This window comes from Sus scrofa, chromosome 14 (genome assembly GCF_000003025.6).
Source record: "Sus scrofa isolate TJ Tabasco breed Duroc chromosome 14, Sscrofa11.1, whole genome shotgun sequence".
Lineage (NCBI taxonomy): Eukaryota > Metazoa > Chordata > Mammalia > Artiodactyla > Suidae > Sus > Sus scrofa.
Genome location: NC_010456.5, coordinates 95997395 through 96020376, shown reverse-complemented (window position 1 = coordinate 96020376; position 22982 = coordinate 95997395). Strand labels below are relative to the sequence as shown.

Here is a 22982-nt window from a genome sequence, read left to right as displayed (position 1 = left end):
CAAATGGAAAGACAGTGTATAGAAATGGAGAAAGTATTTACAAACCATATATCTAATAAGAGGTATAATATCTAAAATACATAATGAACACCTACAACACAACAATAAATAACTAAAAATAATTTTTAAATGGGCAAAGGACCTTAATAGACATTTTTTCCAAAGAAGATATATAAACGGCCATCAGCTACATGAAAAGTTGCTTAATATCATGAATAATCATGGAAATGTATATCAAAAACATGAGATAGCATTTCATAGTTGTTGTGATGTCTATTACCAAAAAGACAAGAAATGACAAATGTTTGTGAGGATATGGGGAATAGGGAACTTTTGTGCATGGTTAGTAGGGATGTAATCTAATACAGCTGCTACAGAAAACAGTTATGTACGTTCCTCAAAAAATTAAGAATAGGAGTTCCTGTAACGGCTCAAGCAGTAACCAACCTGACTACTATCCATGAGTATGTGGGTTCGATCCCTGGCCTCACTCAGTGGGTAGGTCACAGACTCGGCTTGGATCCTGCGTTGCTATGGCTGTGGCATAGGCTGGCAGCTACAGCTTCGATTTGACCCCTAGCCTGGGAACTTCCATATACCACAGGTGCAGCCTTAAAAAGACAAAGAAAAAAAAATTAAAAATAGAAATATCGTATGATCCACTAATCCCACTTTTGGGAAGACATCCAAACAAAGTAAAGTAAGTATAAAGAATGGATATGAGCACTCCCATGCTCTCATGTTCATTGTAGCATTATTTACAATTCACGATATGTAAACAACCTACATTTCTGTTATGTGTACTGATGTCTGTTGATGGTGGAATAGATTAAAAATGTAATATATATAATATTATATATTAATTGATATAATTATTATATTATATGTAATATACCCTTTTTAACCTTATGAAAGAACAAACTGCTGCTATTTGTGACTACATGAATGAAACGAGGATTATGCTATGTGAAATAAGCCAGAGAAAGATAAATACTGTATGGTATAACTTATATGTGCAATCTAAAAACAAAACAAAACAAACCCTCCCAGGAACAGAGAGTTAAATGTATAGGCCAGGGCCTGAGAGGTGGGAGTCACAGAGAACAAACTTTCTGTTATAAGTAAGTCCTGAGGATGTAATATACAGCATGATGATTTTATCTAATAACACTGTTGTGTAATTACATTTTGCCCAAAATAGGTTGTAAGGATTCTTCCCTCCCCATAAAAGGTAACTAAGCGAGGTGAGGCATGTGTCAATTAACTTGATTGTGGTAATCATTTCACAATGTTTATGTAAATAAAACCACTATGTTGTACACTTTAAATATATACAGCTTTGTCAATTATACCTCAATATGGAAAATTGAAGAGAAAAAATAAAGTGTACATACACAGTGCTGCTTATGTGTCAGTCTCTGGTTGAAGCATTTTACAAAGGTTGACTTGTTTCATCTTTCTTTTAACCCTATGAGGCAGATGCCATATTATTTCCTTTAATAGGTCAGGAGACTGAAGTACACAGACTAATTGACTTGCGTAAGGTAAAAGTTGGAAAGTGGTATAGTTGGGATTCAAAGGCAATGATCTAGGTCAAGGGTATATGCTTATTTACATAAAAATACACTACTATTCTAGATAGAGGAAATAAATGCTGTGTAAGAACTTAAGAGATGGTGTAGTTTATACCTGTTACCAGACTGATGTGGGGAGGGGGAAAAAGGGGTAGGTGGTGGGTTTTACTTTTTTTTTTGTTTACTTTTTTAACCTGCTTTCTACACCATCAATACCAACAAGGTTCCATGTTCCTTTTATAGCAAAGGGGACTTGATTTTTACATAACCAAATGTGGTTTTTTAGTGACTTTTTAATAATGTACAGTTCTATGTTAAATTTATTTCTTTTTATTTTTCATTTTTTAATGTTTTTAATTTTTCCATTATAGCTGGTTTATAGTGTTCTGTCAATTTTCTGTAGTACAGCAAAGAGAGCCAGTCACACATACATATACACATAAATTTCTTTCTTTCTATATTTTAGGACCAATCTCATTTTTTAATATGGACTTTAAAAAAAATACGAAAAACAAACAAAACAAAAATTCTTGTTTTTGCCATGTAGAGAAGTGCTTATCAGTCAAATAAAAACTACATTTGATAGAAAGAATTTAAGAGAAAAATATTTAAGTTAGTGCATGGATGAGAAATGTCAAGTCATAAAGAGTAATGTTGCCCAAATTAATGTTAAAATGTGAAAATATGGCAACCAAAATTCTCAAGAACATTGCAAGCTGATTCTAAAATTAATGTGTATGAAAATTCAACAGTATTTTGAAGAAAAATATAAAGCTGTGTATCTCCCTTCTTAACACAAAAGTTTCCTGTAGGTAAAATATCTTACTACAATGCTGGATTAGATTTAGCACATTGAAACACCGCATAAAAAAATGCTCAGACACAAATAGACCCACATAAGGAAATTTGTTTTATGACAGAAGTGGCATAAAAAATTTACAGAGGAGTGCATAAATATAAAATAGTTGGGGCAATTGATTATTTATGTGGAAAAAAATAAAGTTATATTATTACCTTACACAGTACACAAAAATTCAGTGCCAGGAGTTTCCCTTGTGGCTCAGTGACTAGTTTCCATAAGGACGAGGGTATGATCCCTGGCCATGCTCAGTGGGTTAAGGGCCTAGCATTGCTGCTTAGGTCTCAGATGCAGCATTGCTGTGGCTGTGGTGTTGCCCCGTGGCTACAGCTCCCATTCAACTCTTAGCCTGGAAACTTCCATATGCCACACATGCAGCCCTAAAAAGACACACACACACACACATACATAAAAAATCAATTCCAGATGGACTCGAAATCAAGCACAAAAAATAATCTTTTTAAATATTTATAAGAAAATACAAGGAACTATCTTTACAACATCTGAACAAAGATGTTTCTTAAGTCACAAAATGTGAAAGCTAAAGAAGTAAAAACAGATAACCGTGATGATGTTCATATTAAAAACTCCTTTATGTGAAATAATGGAGTTCCCTTCGTGGCTCAGTGGTTAACGAACCCAACCAGGATCCATGAGGATATGGGTTTGATCCCTGGCCTTGCTCAGTGGGTTAAGGATCCTGCACTGCCTTGAGCTGTGGTATAGGTTGCAGATGTGGTTTGAATCCCACATTGTTGTGGCTGTGGTGTAGGCTGGTGGCTACAGCTCCAATATGACCCCTACCCTGGGAACTTCCTATGGAACTTCCTATGCCACAGGTGCGGCCCTAAAAAGAAAAAAAGAAAGAAAAAAGAAAGAAAGAAAGAACATCAAAAGCAAAGATTCTGAGAAGTGGTAGAAAATGCTATCATATGTAACTAGCTAAGATTTTGTGTCCACAATTTACAAAGGAAATACATAAATGTGTTCAATTATCAAATTATGAAAGCAGTGAAAGTCAAGATGCCAACAGAAATCACTTTATTACCATCATATTGGAAACAGCTAAAAACTCTGAACATCAGATAGTAGTGAGAATGTTTAAAAATGACTATATATCCATTTGGATAGTAAACTGACAGTATGCAAAAGATTTCAAAATGTACATAGATGGTGACCAAGAAATTCTGCAACTCTGTGTCTATTCTAGGAAAACTCTTGTACATGTGTATGAAATAATCTATATAAGAAATGTATAGTGTATCATTTTTAATTCAATAAAAATGTTAGAGAAAAAAAATTTATTTGCTCCAAAACAAAGAAATGGGAAGATTTTAAATACATTCATGGGTTAGAAATCAATAAACTGTTAAATAATCAAAACAATATTGAGTAACAAATGCTAGTTGCTATAGACATGTTCAATATATCATTTATATAAATTAACCAAATAAATATTAAAATATTCTTATGAATAATATGTGAATGAATCATAAAAGTATAAAATGAAAAGGAAACATACACACCAAGGTAGTTATTGTCTCTAGCATCTGAAAGTAGAAAAGGGGATTGGGTAGAGAAGGGAATTATATCCAATTCTGTAATTATTCTCCGCAAAAATTAAAATGATCTGATTTAAGGAGTTCCCGTTGTGGCACAGTGGTAACGAATCTGACTAGTATCCATGAGGATGCAGGTTCAATCCCTGGCTGCACTCAGTGTGTCGGGGATCTGGCATTGCTGTGAGCTGTGGTGTAGGTCACAGATGTGGCTTGGATCCCACATTGCTGTGGCTGTGGTGCAGGCCGGCAACTGCAGCTCCGATTTGACCCCTAGCCTAGAAACTTTCATATGTTATAGGTGTGACCTTGAAAAAAAAATAAAGCAAAAAATAAATAAATAAATAAAATGATCTAATTTAAAAGTTGAAGGGCTAGATGAAATTCAACACATTTTTCCCCCTTGGTTCAGCAAGCACAGATGTACAGTGCTGTCTGAGTCCCAGATTACACAGGGAGTACAATGCAGAGAAATATTTCCTACCTGACCTGGCAGTAGAAGGGAGCATGAGTCAAAAAAACACTGAATTGTTTTAAGCCACTGAGATTTAGGAAGTTTTATTACCATGGTATCTAACCTAGCATAACCTTACTGACACTAAAATTTCTACTGCAAATCCTAAAATAAGTGGCATTGCCTTAATGATCATTTGATGAGTGGCAAAGCAACTATTATTGAGGTTGGAAGCATAATGATTCATGTTCTGTGGTGGCAAAATATTTGATAAGACTTTCACCTACAAGAAATGGAAGGCAGATAATGTTCCTAATGAATTTGTAGTTCCAAGAGTAGGAATGCCGAATTAGAAAATAAAAATTCAGGACACGCCATTAAATTTTAATTTCAGATAAAGAGTAAATAATGTTTTTGTGTGTGCCCTTGAAATATTATACTAAAACATTGTGCATACTTATACTAAAGGAAAAAAATACATTGTTGATCTGAAATTCAAATTCCACCGAGGTATCATATTTTACCTGGCAACTCTATCAAGGGAAAGATGTTGTAGATGGAAACATAGTAGTATCTGTTTGTTACTATTAGCTATTTGACAATATTCTATGAGGGACCATAAGTCAGAGAAGAAAGGGGCAAAACACTAGTTGTTTTTGAAACAGTGTTTTCTCTAATGAGCTGGAAAAATCTTTGAAATTTTTTAAACTGAGGTGTAACATAGTTGAATTGTGTTTTAAAAAAATCACATTGGTTGTTGTTTGAAAACAAAGAGGCTATTGAATATACAAGGCTATGGAGATGTTAGAGATGAGAATAGTGGCTTAGACATAGGTAACAGTGGCTTCAGTGAGTAAATACCAGAGGCAGAGTTAACCAGATTTCACAAAGGATTGTGGAGTGTGAGGAATATACAGAAAGCTAAGATAACATCAGTTCATGGCTTGAAGAATAGAAAAGATAGAATATCTATTACATGAGATGGAGAAAACTGTAGCCATATTTAATTTGAGATGCTCATTAGACATCTAATTGGGGATATCAAACAGAGAGTCAGGTATATAGGTTTAGGGTTCTGGGAGAGTTTCAAATTAAAGACATATGTGGACATTGTCAGCATATAGGTAATAGAATACTAAGGTGATAAAGATAAAATGATAATAAAAGTTAATAACTATAAACAATGTGTTATGTGTATCTTTGATTTAAATGTTTTATATATTAACTCATTTGATCCTTATAACAACCCTATAATATTGGTTCTATTATTATTACAATAGCCAAAATATAATTTTAGAAAGTGAGACTAAATTTAAAACTCATCTTGAATCTATACAAGATGGTCTAATTGCTAAGATAATTTTTAGCAATTGCCTGGTCAGTGAACCTGGTCATAACCCTTAACACTGTAAATTTTTTCATTGGTTGCAATTCTTTCACTATCCATGAACCTTTAATGACATCTAATAATAAAACTTTTAGTCTTGATAGACTTGAATTGTGATGAATATTTCAAGTACCTCAACCAAGTTTAGAGTATAGAAAGAGTTAAATTAGCTCTCTTTCCCTTATACTTCACTCCCAACTTAATGGTAAATTAGCAGCCCAAGAGGTCATGGCCCTTTAAGTACAGGAAATAAAAATAAGATGGACTAACTAACCTAACCTAACTTGATTAAGAAACACAGTTGAGACATCATCCTGGAGATAGAACTCTGAATAATACCGGAATGGAAGGGATTTGAGATCTTTTTGTCAACTACAGTCTATATTTTGGGGAAGAATGTCCAAGTAATTATATCTACATACATAGCCTGAGGAGGCTGGTAAGGTGGTGACTGCATGCATTTTAGAATGAATTAATTTTTATCTATGTATCTTTTTTCATATGATTCTTTTTGATCAGAATGCTATAAGATCTTTTCCTACCCCCCAAAAAATTTCACTAAATTCTTCTTAGTTTGAGACCCATCAAGGTACTTCATTAATAGTTTTCTGCATTCAATTGTTACAACTCTAGGACTATACATTTATGTATTACATACACAGTAAGATACAATTTTGAACTTGCTTCTAAGTCCTCCTGTTTAAATATAGTCATTTCATCTCTCTGTTAGAGAGTATTAGTGGATGAAATGAACAAAAATAACAAATTAACATTAATATAAAATATTGATATTAGCAATTCAATAATAAATCAGTAAGTTTAAATAATATAAATAAATGAATGTTAAAAATAACCAGGCATGCTAAGTTGAGCAGCTTTTGTTGTGAGAAAACTCTTATGGTTTCAACTTTAAATTCTATAACTTAGAGAAGGTTTTGTTGGTAAAACCATTTCTTGTTTGCATGGTGAAATTAAGTATATTGATAGGAAAATGATTCCAACTTCTAAATATATATTCTATTTTGTCTTTTTGCTATTTCTTGGGCCGCTCTCACAGCATATGGAGGTTCCCAGGCTAGGGGTCAAATTGGAGCTGTAGCCACAGCCTTCACCAGGGCCACAGCAACTCGGGATCTGAGCCATGTCTGCAACCTACACCAGAGCTCACGGCAACACCGGATCCTTAACCCACTGAGCAAGGCCAGGGATCAAACCCGCAACCCCATGGTTCCTAGTCGGATTCATTAACCACTGCGCCATAAATATGTATTCTAAACATTTAATCTAAATTATCTCATATCTCCCAATAATGAACCAGATACATAGTTTCGTGTTGCATTGAGAATTAAATAACTTTGGAAACTCACAACTTCAAAAACAAATAATTCTAGTTATTGGTAGGGTTCTGCAGTGGAGAAGGGTATTAAGTACTATCAGTTTTAGATAATAAGAAAACTATTGTACATTAACATTCTACTTATTTTCTATCCCAATATGTACAGCATGAAGACAGCTCTCATTCCTAATAAGTATTTCAGGATATAACACAGTTCTTAAAGAGAATGTGATACTGATTGTCTTCCCAAATTTCACTCAAATTTCTCATTATAATTAGTGGTAGTTTCCTTTAATTATTGCTGTCCTTCTTAGAACAGCCTCAGATATATAAAAATTAATTACCTGGAACTCACATCTTTATAATTTTAACCTTTTTATGCTTCACTTGTTTACAGTGACATTTATTTAAAACAGTTATCAGATAACTGCATGTATATTAGACATCTGATTTATCAAAGGGGGGATATAGGACATTAAGCTTTCAATGGTACTTTGAGACTTCTCTAAAAATTACTAGCTCATCAAAACTTGTTTTGACGTGGCTGAAAGACATATGTCATTATAATGATATTAATGCAGAATCACTGTTTTCATTAAGCCATTGTAGCGTGTATCACACATTACATAGAAAATATGTTCAAAGTTCCCATTCCCATACCTTGCATTTCTGTTTTTTTATTTTTTATTTTTTGCTTTTTAGGGCCTGTGGCATATGGAGTTATCAGGCTAGGGATCGAATTGGAGCTACAGCTGCTGGCCTACACCATAGCCATAGCAACGTAAGATCTGAGCTGCATGTGCAACCTACACCACAACTCATGGCAACACTGGATCCCTGACCCACTAAGCAAGGCCAAGAATCAAACCTGCATCCTCATGGACACTATCCAGATTTGTTTCTGCTCAATGGAAACTCCCTCCCATACCTTTTAATTGTAGTAAGAAGCTTTGCAGATTACAACTATTCAAAATTCAAAATAGTAAAATCAAAATCACCCTCATGGTCACAAGATTTAGGACTTCCTTCCAAATACCTTTGCATTTCAAAAATGAATTAAGATTGTCTACTCATGTGGGTACTATATTTTTTGTTAGAAAATAATTAGCAATGTTTCTAGCTTGTCTTTACTTCCATAGCAGTTCAGTGAAATAACCTTTTCTAAGGTATGCATCAACCATGACCAGGCATCTTAACTCTTTACCCTTGATTTTCAAACTTCTTTCTTTTACTAAATGTTGGTCTATGATAATAGCTTTTCCTGTTCTACTTCTTGTTCTTTACCTCCAAATCTATCCTTGCCTTGAAGTCATATATTACCTTCCTATAAATGGTTTCTTTCTTCTTTGCTTACATTCCTTTTCAACCTCCTAGTATTTGTGTTTTATACAGTACTCAGCTCTATTGATCATCTCCTTTTCCTATTTAAGGAATTGTCATTGTCTGTTTATGTAGATGCTCCTGCAGGAAGGGGGTCTTGCATATAGACAACTTAAATTAAGTAATTGTCTTGTTCCTCAATTTTTGCTGGTCTATAGATACAACAAATACAAATGTTATCATGGCAAATATAGTAAATGTTTGTCTATAGAAACACAATGTTTGCCTAACTGAAACTTAACATGATCTCCAAAGTTAGGTGAAATATTTTTTTAAAAAAAGTTTTAAATGTCATTGCTTAAAATAAGAATTGTTAGTTTACTAACTTTAAATTATTATATATGTTTATAAATTATGGGTGACTCATGCAAAAGTTTACCTTCCCTAGATGTCAAATTTCCCAAAACTTGACTTGAAGTTGATTATGTGAAGGAATACCAACTTGTCTTCAACTGGGGAGAGAAATTCTCAGCCTACTTAAAATGGATTGCTCCCAGTTTGTGGAGTAGGGTCTAAATTTCTTATATTTGCAATGTCTGTAACATTCTTAAAGAAATTGGCTTTAACATTTGCTTTCATATTTTCCACAGTGTGAAAAATAAGACAACAAAAACACCAAAAACAGCCACAACTAAAGAACAGCACCTGGAACTGAGACTAAAAATATGTGAAAGAGAGAAATAGTTTATGAATAAGCCAATGACGCTCTTTGATTCCAGAATTTAAATTATGCTCTTCATTTTTGGCAAAACTTAACTAAGTGAAAACATAAACATTGAATCTATGAATATTCTTTCTTAAACATTTAAAATATTATTTTAAAGTAAAATTATCTTTGAATATCCTTTAAAATGAACTCAATGTTGTCAATAACAACATAAGGCATAACTAAATGTATTCAAGTTGCACAATGGGAGCAGAATCTCCCTCTAAGAGAAGCTGACCTTTTGTTTCACAATTTATTTTATAGTATTCTTCAGTGTAGTATTTTAAAATCATATTTAGCTATAGCAAGTACCAAGATAACTGTATACCAGGAAGGATAATTTTAGTGCTACCATCTATAAAAGAGATAAATAAATCTGGGAGGATGGTGTGCTAAAATGAAACTGTTACTCTTGCCCATGGCAACACATAACTACTATGCAATTGCAGAGAACTATCAGTCCTTAATTTATTTTTTATTTTTTATTTTTTGTCGTTTTAGGGCTGCACCCACAGCATATGGAGGTTCCTAGGTCTAATTGGAGCTGTAGCTGCCGGCCTATGCCACAGCCACAGCAATGCCAGATCCCAGCCGCGTCTGCGGCCTACACCACAGCTCACAGCAACTCCGGATCCTTAACCCACTGAGCAAGGCCAGGGATGGAACCCGCAACCTCATGGTTCCTAGTCAGATTCATTTCCACTGTGCCACGATGGGAACTCCCTCAGTCCCTTAATTTAAAGTATTATTGTAGGTGTTAAAGAAATAAGATATCTAGTAACTCATTAAAAATATTCTCTTGTCAAGGTAATAAAATCAATAATGTCTTCCTGTGTCAGTCAAAATGGAGTATAATTCAGTTTTTTAAAAGTGCTATACCACAGATTCTTAACCCGGAAGTAAATAAGCCCTTGCACTTATGATCAATTAATCTAAGACAAAGGAGGCAAGAATATACAGTGGAGAAAAGACAGTTTTTTCAATAAGATGCTGGGAAAACTAGACAGCTACATGTAAAAGCATGAAATTAGAACATTCTTTAACATCATATATAGAAATAAACTCAAAATGGATTAAAGACCTAAATGTAAGACTGGATATCATAAAGCTCCTAAAAGAAAACACAGGCAGAACATTCCTTGACAAAAATTGCAGCAATATTTTTTTTGGATCCACCCCCTAAAGTAAAGGAAATAAACAAAGGACTTAAACTTAAAAAATTTTGCACAGCAAAGGAAACCATCAACAAAATGAAAAGGCAACCCTACTGAATGGCAGAAGATATTTGCAAATGATATGACTGATAAGTGATTCATGTCAAACATATATAAACAACTTATGCAATTCAACATCAGAAAAACAAACAAACGGATTGAAAAAATGGGCAGAAGAACAGAGTATACATTTTTCCAAAGAGGAAATACAGGAAATACAGGCACATAAAAAGATGCTCAACATAACTAATGAGATAAAACTTCACACCTGATGTCAGAATGGCTATCATCAAAAAGAACACAAATAACAAATGTTCTCAAGAATGGGGGAGAAATTTATATTCCCACTGTTGGTGGGGATATAAATTGGTGCAGCCACTAAGAGTAGGGAGGTTTCTCAAAAAACTACAAATAGAACTAATATATGACCCAGAAATTAAATTCCTGGGTATATATCCAAAAACACTAATTTGAGGAATACTTGGGCCTCAATATTCATAGCAGCATTGTTTACATTGCCGAGGTATGGAAGCAACCTAAGTGTCCATCCACAGATGAATGGAAAAAGAAGGTGTGGTACGCATATACAATGGAATACTACTTGACCATTAAAAAGAACAGAATATTGTCATTTGTAGCAACATGGATGGACTTGGAGGATATTATGCTAAGTGAAATAAGTCAGATAGAGAAAAACAAATACCGTATGCTGTCACTTAGATGTGGAATCTAAAAAAATACAACAATCTAGCAAATAGAACAAAGAAGAGATAGAGTCACAGATATAAAGAACAAACTTGGCCGGAGTGGGGGTGGGGATACAGGGATGAGAGAATAGGAATTATAAACTATTGCGTGTAAGAGCCTCAAGGTCATATTATACAACATGGGGAAATAGAGCCAATATTTTATAGTAACTCTAAGTGGAAATAACCCTTAAATGATGTAAAAACATAAAAAAAATTCCTAACTTTATTTTATGGAACTGTGGTATAACCTATCATTTCAAGATATACAGATAAATATACTCAGATAAAATGATGTGATATCTGAGGCGTGCCTCAAATAACATGGGAGGAAAGGATGAGAGGAGATACAGTTGAACCAAGAATGCCCATAAATGTATAACTGAGTAATGAGTTCATGGTAGTTCCTGACACTCATCTCTCTATTTTTTGAAAATTCCTGAATTAAAAAGAAAATTCAACATAATTCTTAAGCCTCATCCTGGACATATGAATCAAAATCCTTTAGGGCTAAAGCCTCAAATTCCTCAGTTCTCATCTAAAACATAGGAATCAGAATCTGGGGGTTGAGAATGCATATTGCCAATCTCATTACATGAGTTTTATAATCCAGTTAAAATGTTAATTGATTATATCCAGACTATAAATCTTCCATAATTCTTTCATACAAAATAAACTAACTCACTCAAGTATTTCTTTGGCAACCTATTTAAATATGGTCCACTGTCTTAGAATGGTTTCCTGGGAAACAAGATTCTCAGATTATAAAGGAATAAACCCATAAATGAATACAGGAAGCAGGGATTAGATAGAGACAAGAACTGAAAAACAACTCAGTCCAGGCAGACACAGAAAAACCAGAGAAGATCTCCAGGGAGTAACTTCTGGAATATTCATGCATTCAAGCCAGATGACTGGGTTTTTGTACCTTAGACTCATTTCCATTGACAAGCCTTTGGATGTGGGTGCTCCCAGAGATGGGGAATAAGGGTGGATGAAGTGGCTCTCTTTGAACAAAAAGTAATTCCTCTAAGGATTCAGTGAATTCCATTCATCACCAGTACTCCTAGCACCAGAGGAAGGAAGCAATTGGAAAGGGAGGGAGAATTAAGTCCCTCAGTCCTGACAGAGGACACTTAGGTGATACTTCATAAATTCCACCATATCTAAAAGGGCTGAAATATTTTTAATGGAATACTTTCTAATCTTTTCTCATTTTCCCTCATACACCTTTTCAAATCAACAAAGAAATGTTGTAACGGGCATTAAAATGACCACATTGTAGTTTGTTGGGGTGGAGGGGTGAGGTAATTAGTAGTGCCTACACTAAATATTATCACTCTCAAGAATAAAATATAAAACCAATGTTTTTAAAAAATTCCTTCAAAATTAATTCAACATACTGCTTATCTTAGCAACAGAAATTCATGTAATTCCTCAGATAATGACAACTAGCACTCTGGATTTACCAATAATTATTTCTATGGCTTATTTCAATATGTTACTGTTACAAAACCTAATCCCTATTCATCCATTTCCTAGAAATGTGGTATTGGTCCTGTTACTCCAAAACATTAAATGTCAGGTGAATAACTTCTGTTGAATTCTTAGCTATTGAGTGTTGCCATATACAGAGAAAATATAGCATGTATAGAACATATGTGGTGCACACTTCAGCTGTATCACTCTAGATTCTGAGATCTAATGTTGTGATCAGGTGGTTTATATAACATATTTATCATATAGTATGGATTCTGCCAATTTACTCCTTCCATGACCCCAGGCCATTCTTTGGGAGAATTTTACAACTGCATTTCAAACTGTTTTCACTTCACTTTTAAAACTTAAACAAACAAACACACGAAAAAATCCATTTTATTTCCCCCTGTTTAAATTCAATTCCAATCCATGTGGGTAATACAAAAAAGGAGAAAAGATAATCGAATAATGAATTAGTGTTTCCTTATATGTACAGTTCCCACTGCTAGTATCAAGGCTTTAGAGAGAAACTATGTAAGGAATTGTGTAATCCTTGGATCAGGGTTGCTCCCAAGCAGGTGGAGCTGTATAGTACAAGGGCAATTACCATGCAGAGAATTGCTGAGGTTTATTACTGCTGTCACCCCAATTTGAAACTCTCTATTTTCTTTCCCTGAAGAAAAATCCCTCTATATTTCTATAGGAAAATACATTCATGTATACATACATACATAATACACACATAAAGTTTTTGTGTTCTCGAGGGTTTCTCTATCATTAATAACATTGTTTCTAAGGAAAATTCTCCCATGTTCCAAACAACTAATTTACAAAGCAATGTCTGGAGTAAAATTATTTTGAAAGTAGAAAATGATCTTTATTACTCTCTTTTGTCCCAAATATATATATATATATGTCTAACTGCCTCTGAAGATTTCATCATGTAGAAATCTGTTGCTGTTTTATAGTGAAATCTGTTGCTGTTTTAAATCTCAAAATCTAGAATAACACAACTGAAAGTCATATTACCCATGCTTTATAAGTAAGACACTTTGCAGTGTACACAACAAAACATGATTTATAAGGAGGTAATATGAATTGTCAATCTGGAATACATTGTCTTTAAACACTTTGTGGTATAAAATTGCTTTTGAATACAAAAAAATATTTATAACTTAATTGAACAATCCATGACACTTCTTCTGACACTTCATATCAAAGCAACCAGATGGAGAAATAAGCATTCTGAATAGAAAGTAATGTTTAAAATAACTCTTGAACACAATGCATATATGCCATGCTGATAAATGCAAACTCTTTTATATGACCCTCAAATCATATTAAAGAGACTTCTTGACAGAGACATACTTAAATCATTCTACAATTCCCCCTTTTCTCTCATGTGAAAATGTCACCTTAAGAATAATTTTTTAGGAATGAGGGCTTTTTTCACTCTGTATGTCTTCAAATAAATTGTCTGCCAAGATTTTACTGATTGGGGATTTAGAGTTCTTTGGATGTTTATTACAACTCTTGGACAATATCAGTAGAATGTTTAGACTACTTATAATAACTATATTTTTATTATCTTGACACAGAGGGTTTTTTCAATTTAATTAAGATGAAAACAGCTATATTGTGTATTCTTTACTAACGTATATCATTGTCTTACCTTAAATCATCAATATTGCTACAAAACTGCTGCAAGCTTCAAGGAAATATTACTGAAAATATAACAGCTATTGTAAATTTTTTGTTCACCTTTCTATAGCAACTGAAAACAAATAAAATCCTTCTATTAACCTATATAAATTTATTGTCACTGTTTTTTTAAAGAGAATCTACATTAGGAAGGGTTGTCAGGAAAGGTTGCTTTGAGGACATGATATTTTCGCCGAAATCTGCGTTTGATTAATACGTGCCACCTATTGGAAAATCTGAAACAAGTGTTTTATGACAGAATAAACAGCAAAAGCTTGGACTTGAGAAGAAACTCAGAACTTCCAAGGAACAGGATCAAAATCCCGGCAGTAGAAGGAAAAATAGGCAGGAGTGAAATCATCTGTGGCCTTGTAAGCCATACTCTACTATTGGCATTTTATTCTCACCATAGCCAGAAGCCACTGGAGAGTTTCAAGCAAGAAAGTAACTTGAACTGATTTATGCTTTAAAAAAGTATTCTGACTGCTACATGCAGAATGGGTTGTAGAAAGCCAAAGGGCAAACAGGGGCAGGGTATGACAATGGCTTATATAAGATCTTCTCTTAAAGGTCTTGAAAGCACCATGAATTAACATTATTTGGGAAGTAAATAAATCAGTTGTTTTGCCCATGGTCTATTTCTTTGTCTACTCTGAGTATCTTTGTAGATGATGTTAGTAAATAGAGTACAACACAGGGATTATTATTAGGCCGCCTACAAATCAAACTGATTTAAAGCTAATGTAGCAGAGAAATAATGTGCTTTCTGAAAAAGTTTTACCAAAAAGCCAACTACATATACTTACAGTTTTTTAAAAAAATAAAACTCTATATAAATAATCTTACAAGTATTTTTGTGATAACCTTACTAAGTTGACTACTTATTTTATTATCATCTTTTGGCCACACATAATCTTCAACATAGTTTAAACTTAAAAAACATTGCTCTGTCCTTCATTATTCATTTTAATCAAAAGTAACCAAAGAGATACACTACATAAAGTTGATATAGCTAACAAGAAAACACATCAAATGAAAATATAGTTCTTACAGAAAAATAAATTTGGTAGGTCTTTCTTTTTAACATAGAAACACTTATCTTTTAAAGTAATACTTTACACAGAATTTCAAGATACAAAGAAGATTTAAAAAAATAGGTATTCCCCTACAAAGACATACTATGCAGGTATTATTTCTATGCAGCTATTTATAAAGTAACATAAATAATCATAAAAAGGAAAATTTTGGGAGTTACCTTTGTGGCTCAGAAGTTAATAATCCTGACTAGGATCCATGAGGATGTGGGTTCGATCCCTGGCCTCACTCAGTGGGTTAAGGATCTGGCACTGCTGCAAGCTTTGGTGTAGGTTGCAGACATGTCTTGGATCCCACATTGATGTGACTGTGGCATAGGCTGGCAGCTGCAGCTCTGATTCAACCCCTAGCCTGGGAACTTCCATACTTCCATATGCCATGGTTGTGGCCCTAAAAAGCAAAGGGAAAAAAAAAGGAAAAAATAAAGGGGGAAATTTCAATTTGCTCTAAATAGGTAAATATTTACTGAGCAGCCTACATTTGAGGTACTATTCAAGAAGTTTGGGATAAGATAGGAAAGAAGATAGGCAAAGTTCTTGTTCATAGTGTATATTTCTGAGAAAGTAAATAGACATTAATCAATTAAACAAATGCACAGGACATGCTCAAATAGCCAGTCTACTTGCAGAAAACAAAACAAGGTCATGTGTTACCAAATTCATGGGGAAAGCAGGCTGCATTCTTATTGTATGATCAGGGAAGGCTTCTCTGAGGAGGTAACATCTGAGCTGAAACCAGACTAAAATAGCTAGCCAGGAAAATACCAGAAGAGAATATTTCAAAAAGAGGCAGACAAGGACATGTGATCACAGCTGAAAGGGTATAAAGAACAGAAAATAGGACAGGGAACAGATGGGGTATGAAGTCAGCATTAATCTGTTTGAGCTGCTGTAACAGAATGCCATACACTGGGAAGCTTATAAACAATAGAAATTCATTCCTCACAGTTCAGGAAGCTGAGAAGTCCAAGAGCAAGGCACTAGCCAAATCAGTGTCTTTTGAGGGAACTACTGCCTCATTCATAGATGACCACCTTCTCATTGCATTCTCACTTATGGGAAAGAGGGTGGGTCTCTCTGGAGGTCACCATAACGGCACTAGTTCCATTCCGGAAGCTCTGTCCTCATGACCTAATCACCTCTCAAACACCCCACTTCCAAATACCATTGCAGTGGGGGTTAGGTTTCTACATACAAATTTTAGGGGGAAACACACATTCAGCCTACAGAGGTAAGAGGACCACGTAAGACCAGAGGGGGCATGCATCAAGACGACAGTCACTTAACGAGAAGCTATCACAACACTGAAGTAGCACAGTGGATGATCTGACTAGATTTTAGACAGACCTGATAGACAACTACAGCAGGATCCTAGGTAAGCATTTGCAATGGCTTGATTACATATTTACCTTACATATTTAGGTTTTCAGCTGTTTGGTATCTATTCCCTACTTTTAACAGTATCTCTGATTTCTTAGAAAAAATTACTTTGCCCATTAAACACAGTTTCATCAAAGGCTCTGTATTAGAGTTGTTCAGAGAAACAGAACTGATAGGATGTATGTGTGTATACTACACACATACTGAGTGACAGAGAGAGATTATACAGGTTGATCTATCTATCTATCTATCCATCTATAGTGAGAGAAATTGAGAGAGAGATTTATTTTAAGGAATTTGCTCATCCTGCAACAGTGGAGGCTAGTAAATCCAAAATCAGCAGGCTGTAGACGAAGGGAAGAACTGATGTTAGATTTTTGAATCCAAATTAATAATTAAAAAAAAATTGTGTATAATTTAACTTTTTAAAAATTAAAGTAATAAAGTAATAAATTAAAGTAAATAATGAAAAACTTTATTTTTCATTATTTAAATAAATTACTTTAAATTATTTTTATTTAAAGTAATAAATTAAAGTAAATAATGAAAAACTTTATTTTTCATTTATTTATTTATCTTTTTAGGTCTGCCTCCACAGCATATGGAGTTTCCCAGGCTAGGGGTCAAATTGGAGCTATAGCTGCTGACCTACACCACAGCTCATGGACCTTTAACCCACTGAGCAAGGCCAAGGAATGAACCTGTGTCCTCATGGATGCTAGTCAGGTTCATTTCTGCTGAGCCATGATGGGAACTCCCTGAAAAATTTTCTAAATTAGCAAGTGGGACAAAAGCAGAATTTAAACATTATATGAAGTGGAAGTCCTATCTTTAAATGCAGTAAAAGTCCAGAGGTGTCTCCACAAAACTGAAGTTTTTGCGGGATGACTTGAAAAACTTTATTGAAATCTTTGTTTTTGTATTTATAAAAAAAGAGGGACAGAAAGGGAGCAAGACATTTGCTTCCCTGGCAGACATTTAAAATTTGATCCACTGATATCTTTTTGGCTCACATTTATTACCTTGTGGCATTTCCATCAGCTGTTGCCTTTTCCCAAAGCAAAAATATATTGTATAATCAATTTAGCACAAGCAATGACTGTGCCAAATTTGTTTATTTTTAAAAAATGACTCTACTGTTCTTCTCAATAAAGGTATTGAATTTTTCTAAAGAACCAAAGTCACACTGAATTCATTAAGAATAGCACAATCAGAATAAATTAAGCTGTAACAACATATACAAGTCAGTTTTTAAAACTGGAATTTCAATTAAAAATAGATAGATATTTAACAAGTAATTTGAATTAGCTACTTCATCCCATGAGTCTCTGAGTAAATACCCAGCCATATAAAGACATTCCATAGCAAATGATAGTAATGATGAAAATAGCTAATATTATTAAATCTTTAGTATTTTATAAAAAAATATAAAAACTAAGAAATGTAAGCATGGAAATCAGGAGAGATTTCAGGTCAAAAAACATTTCTACAACATACAGATCATCCTTATTTAGAGAAAAATGAAACGAATTGATGTAGGTGTGATCAAGCTTAGTCAAAACCATCGTGAAAAGGAAAATAAAAAGCTTTAAAAAACAGCCTGGAAAATCCCTAAGATTTCAAAATAAGATCAGATAGATAGATAGATAAAGATCCAAGCAGAGGAATACAACTCACACACACAAAAAGACCATTGAAGATTTAGGGGGAAAAACCAGGGCCATCAAGAGGAGAAGAACCAACAGTTTCATAAAAGACAGAGAGGAGAGAGCTCTAAGATTTTAACTATTTAATGAGCATGAGCCAAAAGGAAATTATAAATGTTGAACACCACTGCAATTCACCACCACTCTTGTAATAATTGAGAAAGCTTCACTGGAAGGAGAGAGCAGCATAAATAAAGCAGGAGAGCTATCTTTGACAGATATATAAAAAGATCTTGATGATAAAAAGACAAAGATTATAGTGGAGACATTTGTGGTGAAATAGTCCTGTGACCTAACACAAGGTTTTAAACAAGGATGAGGAAGAATTCATAGAACATGGATTTCTAGCTACTAAATCACCATGTCTGGTAAGCAACTATGCCAAAATACTGAAAACTTCATAGCACAATAAATAAAGGAAATATATATATATATATAGTAAAACAGGTAAAATATCAATATTACTATATCGATACTATGGTATTTCTAATCAGAGACAAGTTACTCAGCAATAAATCCAACTAACTAAACAGTATGCAACTGTTCAACACTGAAAAAAATACGCAAGGATTTACTGTATCTTTAATAGAAAAATCAAGAAATAGAGCCATGGATTCTATACTCTCCAAATTCTACATGATTTTTCCATAATACTAGAAAATTTGAACTAGATAGGCATAGTAACACTTTTAAGAGAGTCAGAAAGTGTGAATGAATTTACAGAATATATCAAAAGAATTTTATCTCATCCAAATTGACAAGTCTCCTCAGTTAACAGAGTTCAGCATACATTAGGGTCCAGTGGATACCTATCAAATTAGTAAATACACAATAAATAGCACAGGACTACAAATTGCTTTAGTACCCCTGAGACACCAGGTTTTTATTGGATTTGTGTAATATTATTTTTTATGATATCTTAGTTCATGGGTTAAACCCTGTATTAGGCTACCTTTTAAAGTTTTTTTCTGCGCTGATACATTCTGCATGCATTGTAGTAGAACTAGAATGGTTTTCCAAGTCAAGAATACCAGTGAGGTAATTGGTGGAAAATTTCATACCAACCCAGCAGGTGAGCAGATGTCAAAGCCTTCAAAATTTGAAAAATCCATTCAGAAATGGATCAGCAAATATGTAAATAGAGCCATCATGTACTGTTTAGTTGACATAAGTGGTTAGTTCTCTTGTTCTGAATATAAGATCTTATTTATTGAAACTTCTAGAAATTTTAGCAAAATATGGAAATAGCATAGTAAAAAAAGAAAAAAATAATAATAAAATGAAAGAGAGATATAAACATAGCATGTGAATGTTAGAATGTGAAATTTTAACTACTCTACTTCTTAATCCTAGTGATCCAGATGGGATCCAAAACAGCACGTAAATGAGCACATGGAAACTGATGCCAGTACCACAGCCGATTTTCTTTTCCTGTGATTGCCACAATAAATTTCCTTCCCTGTATGTTCTACACTCCTCCCATCAGGAGATGGCATATACTTCTCCTTCTTGAATCTGGAGCAGAAGTGACACTGTGAATTACAAGGCCAGTTCATAAAACATTTGTCTAATCTCTAGGGAAATTTGTTCTTAGAACCCAATGCTTTGCTATGAGGAAGCCCAAAGACCCTAGGAAAGACCTACATAGAGTGGAAATGAAGCCTTCAGCTTGCAGCCCTTGTTAAGCTAGAGCCTACTGCCAGAATCAAATTGCTAAATTAATCATTTTGAAAGGGGTATCCAGTACTCAGGTAAAGTGCCCTAGTTGATACTGTGTGAAACAAGGATAAGGTATTTCCTCAAGTCTGCTAGAATTGCAGTTTTAAGAACAAATTTAAAGATTGTGATTTAAAGTGTTATACAATGGCTGATAATCAGAACAAGTGCCTAATTTTTCAAGTAAACATATTTAATTGTTTTTCTACATGGCAATAAAAATATAATGTTTGATGAATAAAAATTTGTCATAATTACCTAAATCTGCAACACTTAAATTCTCTTTGTTTCACAGAATGTTAAAGAATAAGTTGACCTGTTAAAAACGATGATGAAGCATAAAGTTTGATCATTCTGGAATTTATAGTATGACATTTAATTCAAGATGCATGGTTTTAAAAGAAAATACTTTTTACTTGTTTGCTTTTTACTTTTTACTTGTTTGAAATAAGGGTAAGTTACCTAAACTCTATACCTCAGTGATCTCATTTATAAAGTGACCGTAATAGTAGTAACTATCCAAAAGGACTTCAGTTGATATTTTTGTAGAGTTTAGCACAGCTCATGCCAAACTGAACAATCTAAACAATCGTTAGTCATTACTGTTATTTACATTATTACCCCAAATCTGGAGCATGGCTTTGTCTCTAACATCAAACTTCATAGGAATGAGAGAGATGCTTAGTCTGCAATCTGGAGCAGAGAGGAAATGATGCTCAAAAATCTCTCATAAAGTCAATACAGTCTGCTTCTCAAGCTGTAACCTCCATCCTCTCAGTACATCAAGTACTATTAAACATTCATCACACTGGTTCATTGATTTTAGTCTTATCGTATCAGTATTGCCCTTCTCTTGAGATCTCACAGGTACACCAGCTACATAAATTAACTTGGAAAAATAAGTTGATATAAAAATTATTTTTCCTCATGATTTCAATTAAGCCTTTCAAAGAATATCATTGTCTTCTCACTGATATTCAACAAAATAATATCATGACATGTAACAGGTAATCTATGAATGTTTGTCTAGACAAGCTCTACATTAGCCTTTTCGTCTGTAAAATTATTCATTTAGCTGAAATTTTATATCATTTTCTTCATTCAGTCTCCATCACAATATTTATTCTTTTTTCCCAGCTTATTTTGCTCATGCAAGCCAACTAGACCAGTGATCACTTATGCCAGCATTCACAAAAGTAATATCCAAGCAATGAAGAGCTGCTGCTAGTAAAGCTAGCAGATAAAATACTGGATAAAGTAATTGGTAAAATATTGGATAAAAACTTCTTTGAAGTGATTAGAATGAAACATAACTTCCATTAGGAGAAGGAATTTGTTTTATTCTTTAAAAAATCTCACATGTAGAGCGGGTCCCACAAATCATAGTTCTGAAATGTTTGCGAAAAAATTTCAAATACCTTGCAACAAATTTTGACATCATGAGCCAAGTTACTAACCCAGAAAGGTGAATGCTTTCCAGAGGAATAACAAATACATTAATCAAATAGTTAACCCCTAAGAATCTGACTGCTTTAAAAAAGAATTATTTTTTTACTTTAAAAGAAAAATTAATATTTTAGCCTAAGTAGGATATCTATTAGCCTTATAATTTTTATTCTTAGATATGTACATTTATCATCCAGGTTGGTCTAAGGTGTGAATTCCGGGCTGACAGATATGTACAGATTTATTAGCATTTAAAAAAGAGGATGCAGAATCAGGTGTAAAAAATATATACTCAGGTCTCAACTTTATGTTTCTTTAAAATACATCTTTAAGAAATAAATATTTGCATTCAGGATTCATCAGCTCCCATCTTCAAACAGCCCAGAATAATCTCCAATAATATTTTTAGATTCTAAGAGACAAAAGAGTATATCCTGTTGACCTGTGTTTTGTGACTTAGGTCTGCATATTTACATGTGAATTTAAGGAAATACTGGAGTTATTTCTTGGTGTTTCCCATCATAAGCTGGCAGCTGAATTTTGTTAAGATTTATACATAAAAATAAAATATAATAAAGAGAGTGAAATGGAGTATTGCTTCATGACATATTTTCAATTTTGTAAATGATATAATTAATTATGCATTGTGACCAAAAATTTGACCCTACTGTCTGTCTCCATATGGTTTTGGACATAAAAATTTTTCAACACCCATACTTGAGCTTTGCTATTTTCCCTGAATATGTGTTCAAAATACTTGAATATATCTTACTGGGGTCAGGTAGGTATAAGCAAAGAGGAAAAGATGAGAATACACTTACTGGAGTTCTCAACTCAGGTATGGCAGCTTGATAGGTGAGTGGGCGACAATCTCGAGTGTTTGGCACGAGGACACAAGGAAGAAACATTGGACCCAAATCATCTCCATCCAGAACATCCACTGTGAGGGTGGTGGTGGTGGTTCGCCGTTCATTCAGATTTTGTGCACGGTCCTATAAGGGGAAAAAAAAAAAAAAGAACTCAAGATGGACTTAATGTTCCCTTTAGCTTGATTAACCTATGGACAGTAAGCTTCCTGAATTTGTAGGAATCTGACCTCCATTTTCTTAGAGCATTTACTTTAGAAAACTTGCAATTGTAAATACTTTCTCTGCCCCTTTGAAAGGTCAATCCTCTCCCAGCTAAAACATTTTTACCAGTTTTATAACCCAGGACTCTTATTCCAGGAACTGGGAATCATCCATT

The 22982-nt window shown here is 33.8% G+C and overlaps 1 protein-coding gene across 1 annotated transcript in view; it reads right to left on the bottom strand.

The window, feature by feature from the left end:
* The window catches only part of PCDH15 (protocadherin related 15), an 857865-nt gene that overhangs the window by 367656 nt on the left and 467227 nt on the right, over positions 1 to 22982 (bottom strand). Inside the window, 1 exon segment of the mRNA XM_021073535.1 lies at positions 22559 to 22729. Within this exon segment, the coding sequence (XP_020929194.1) occupies positions 22559 to 22729 (171 nt within the window).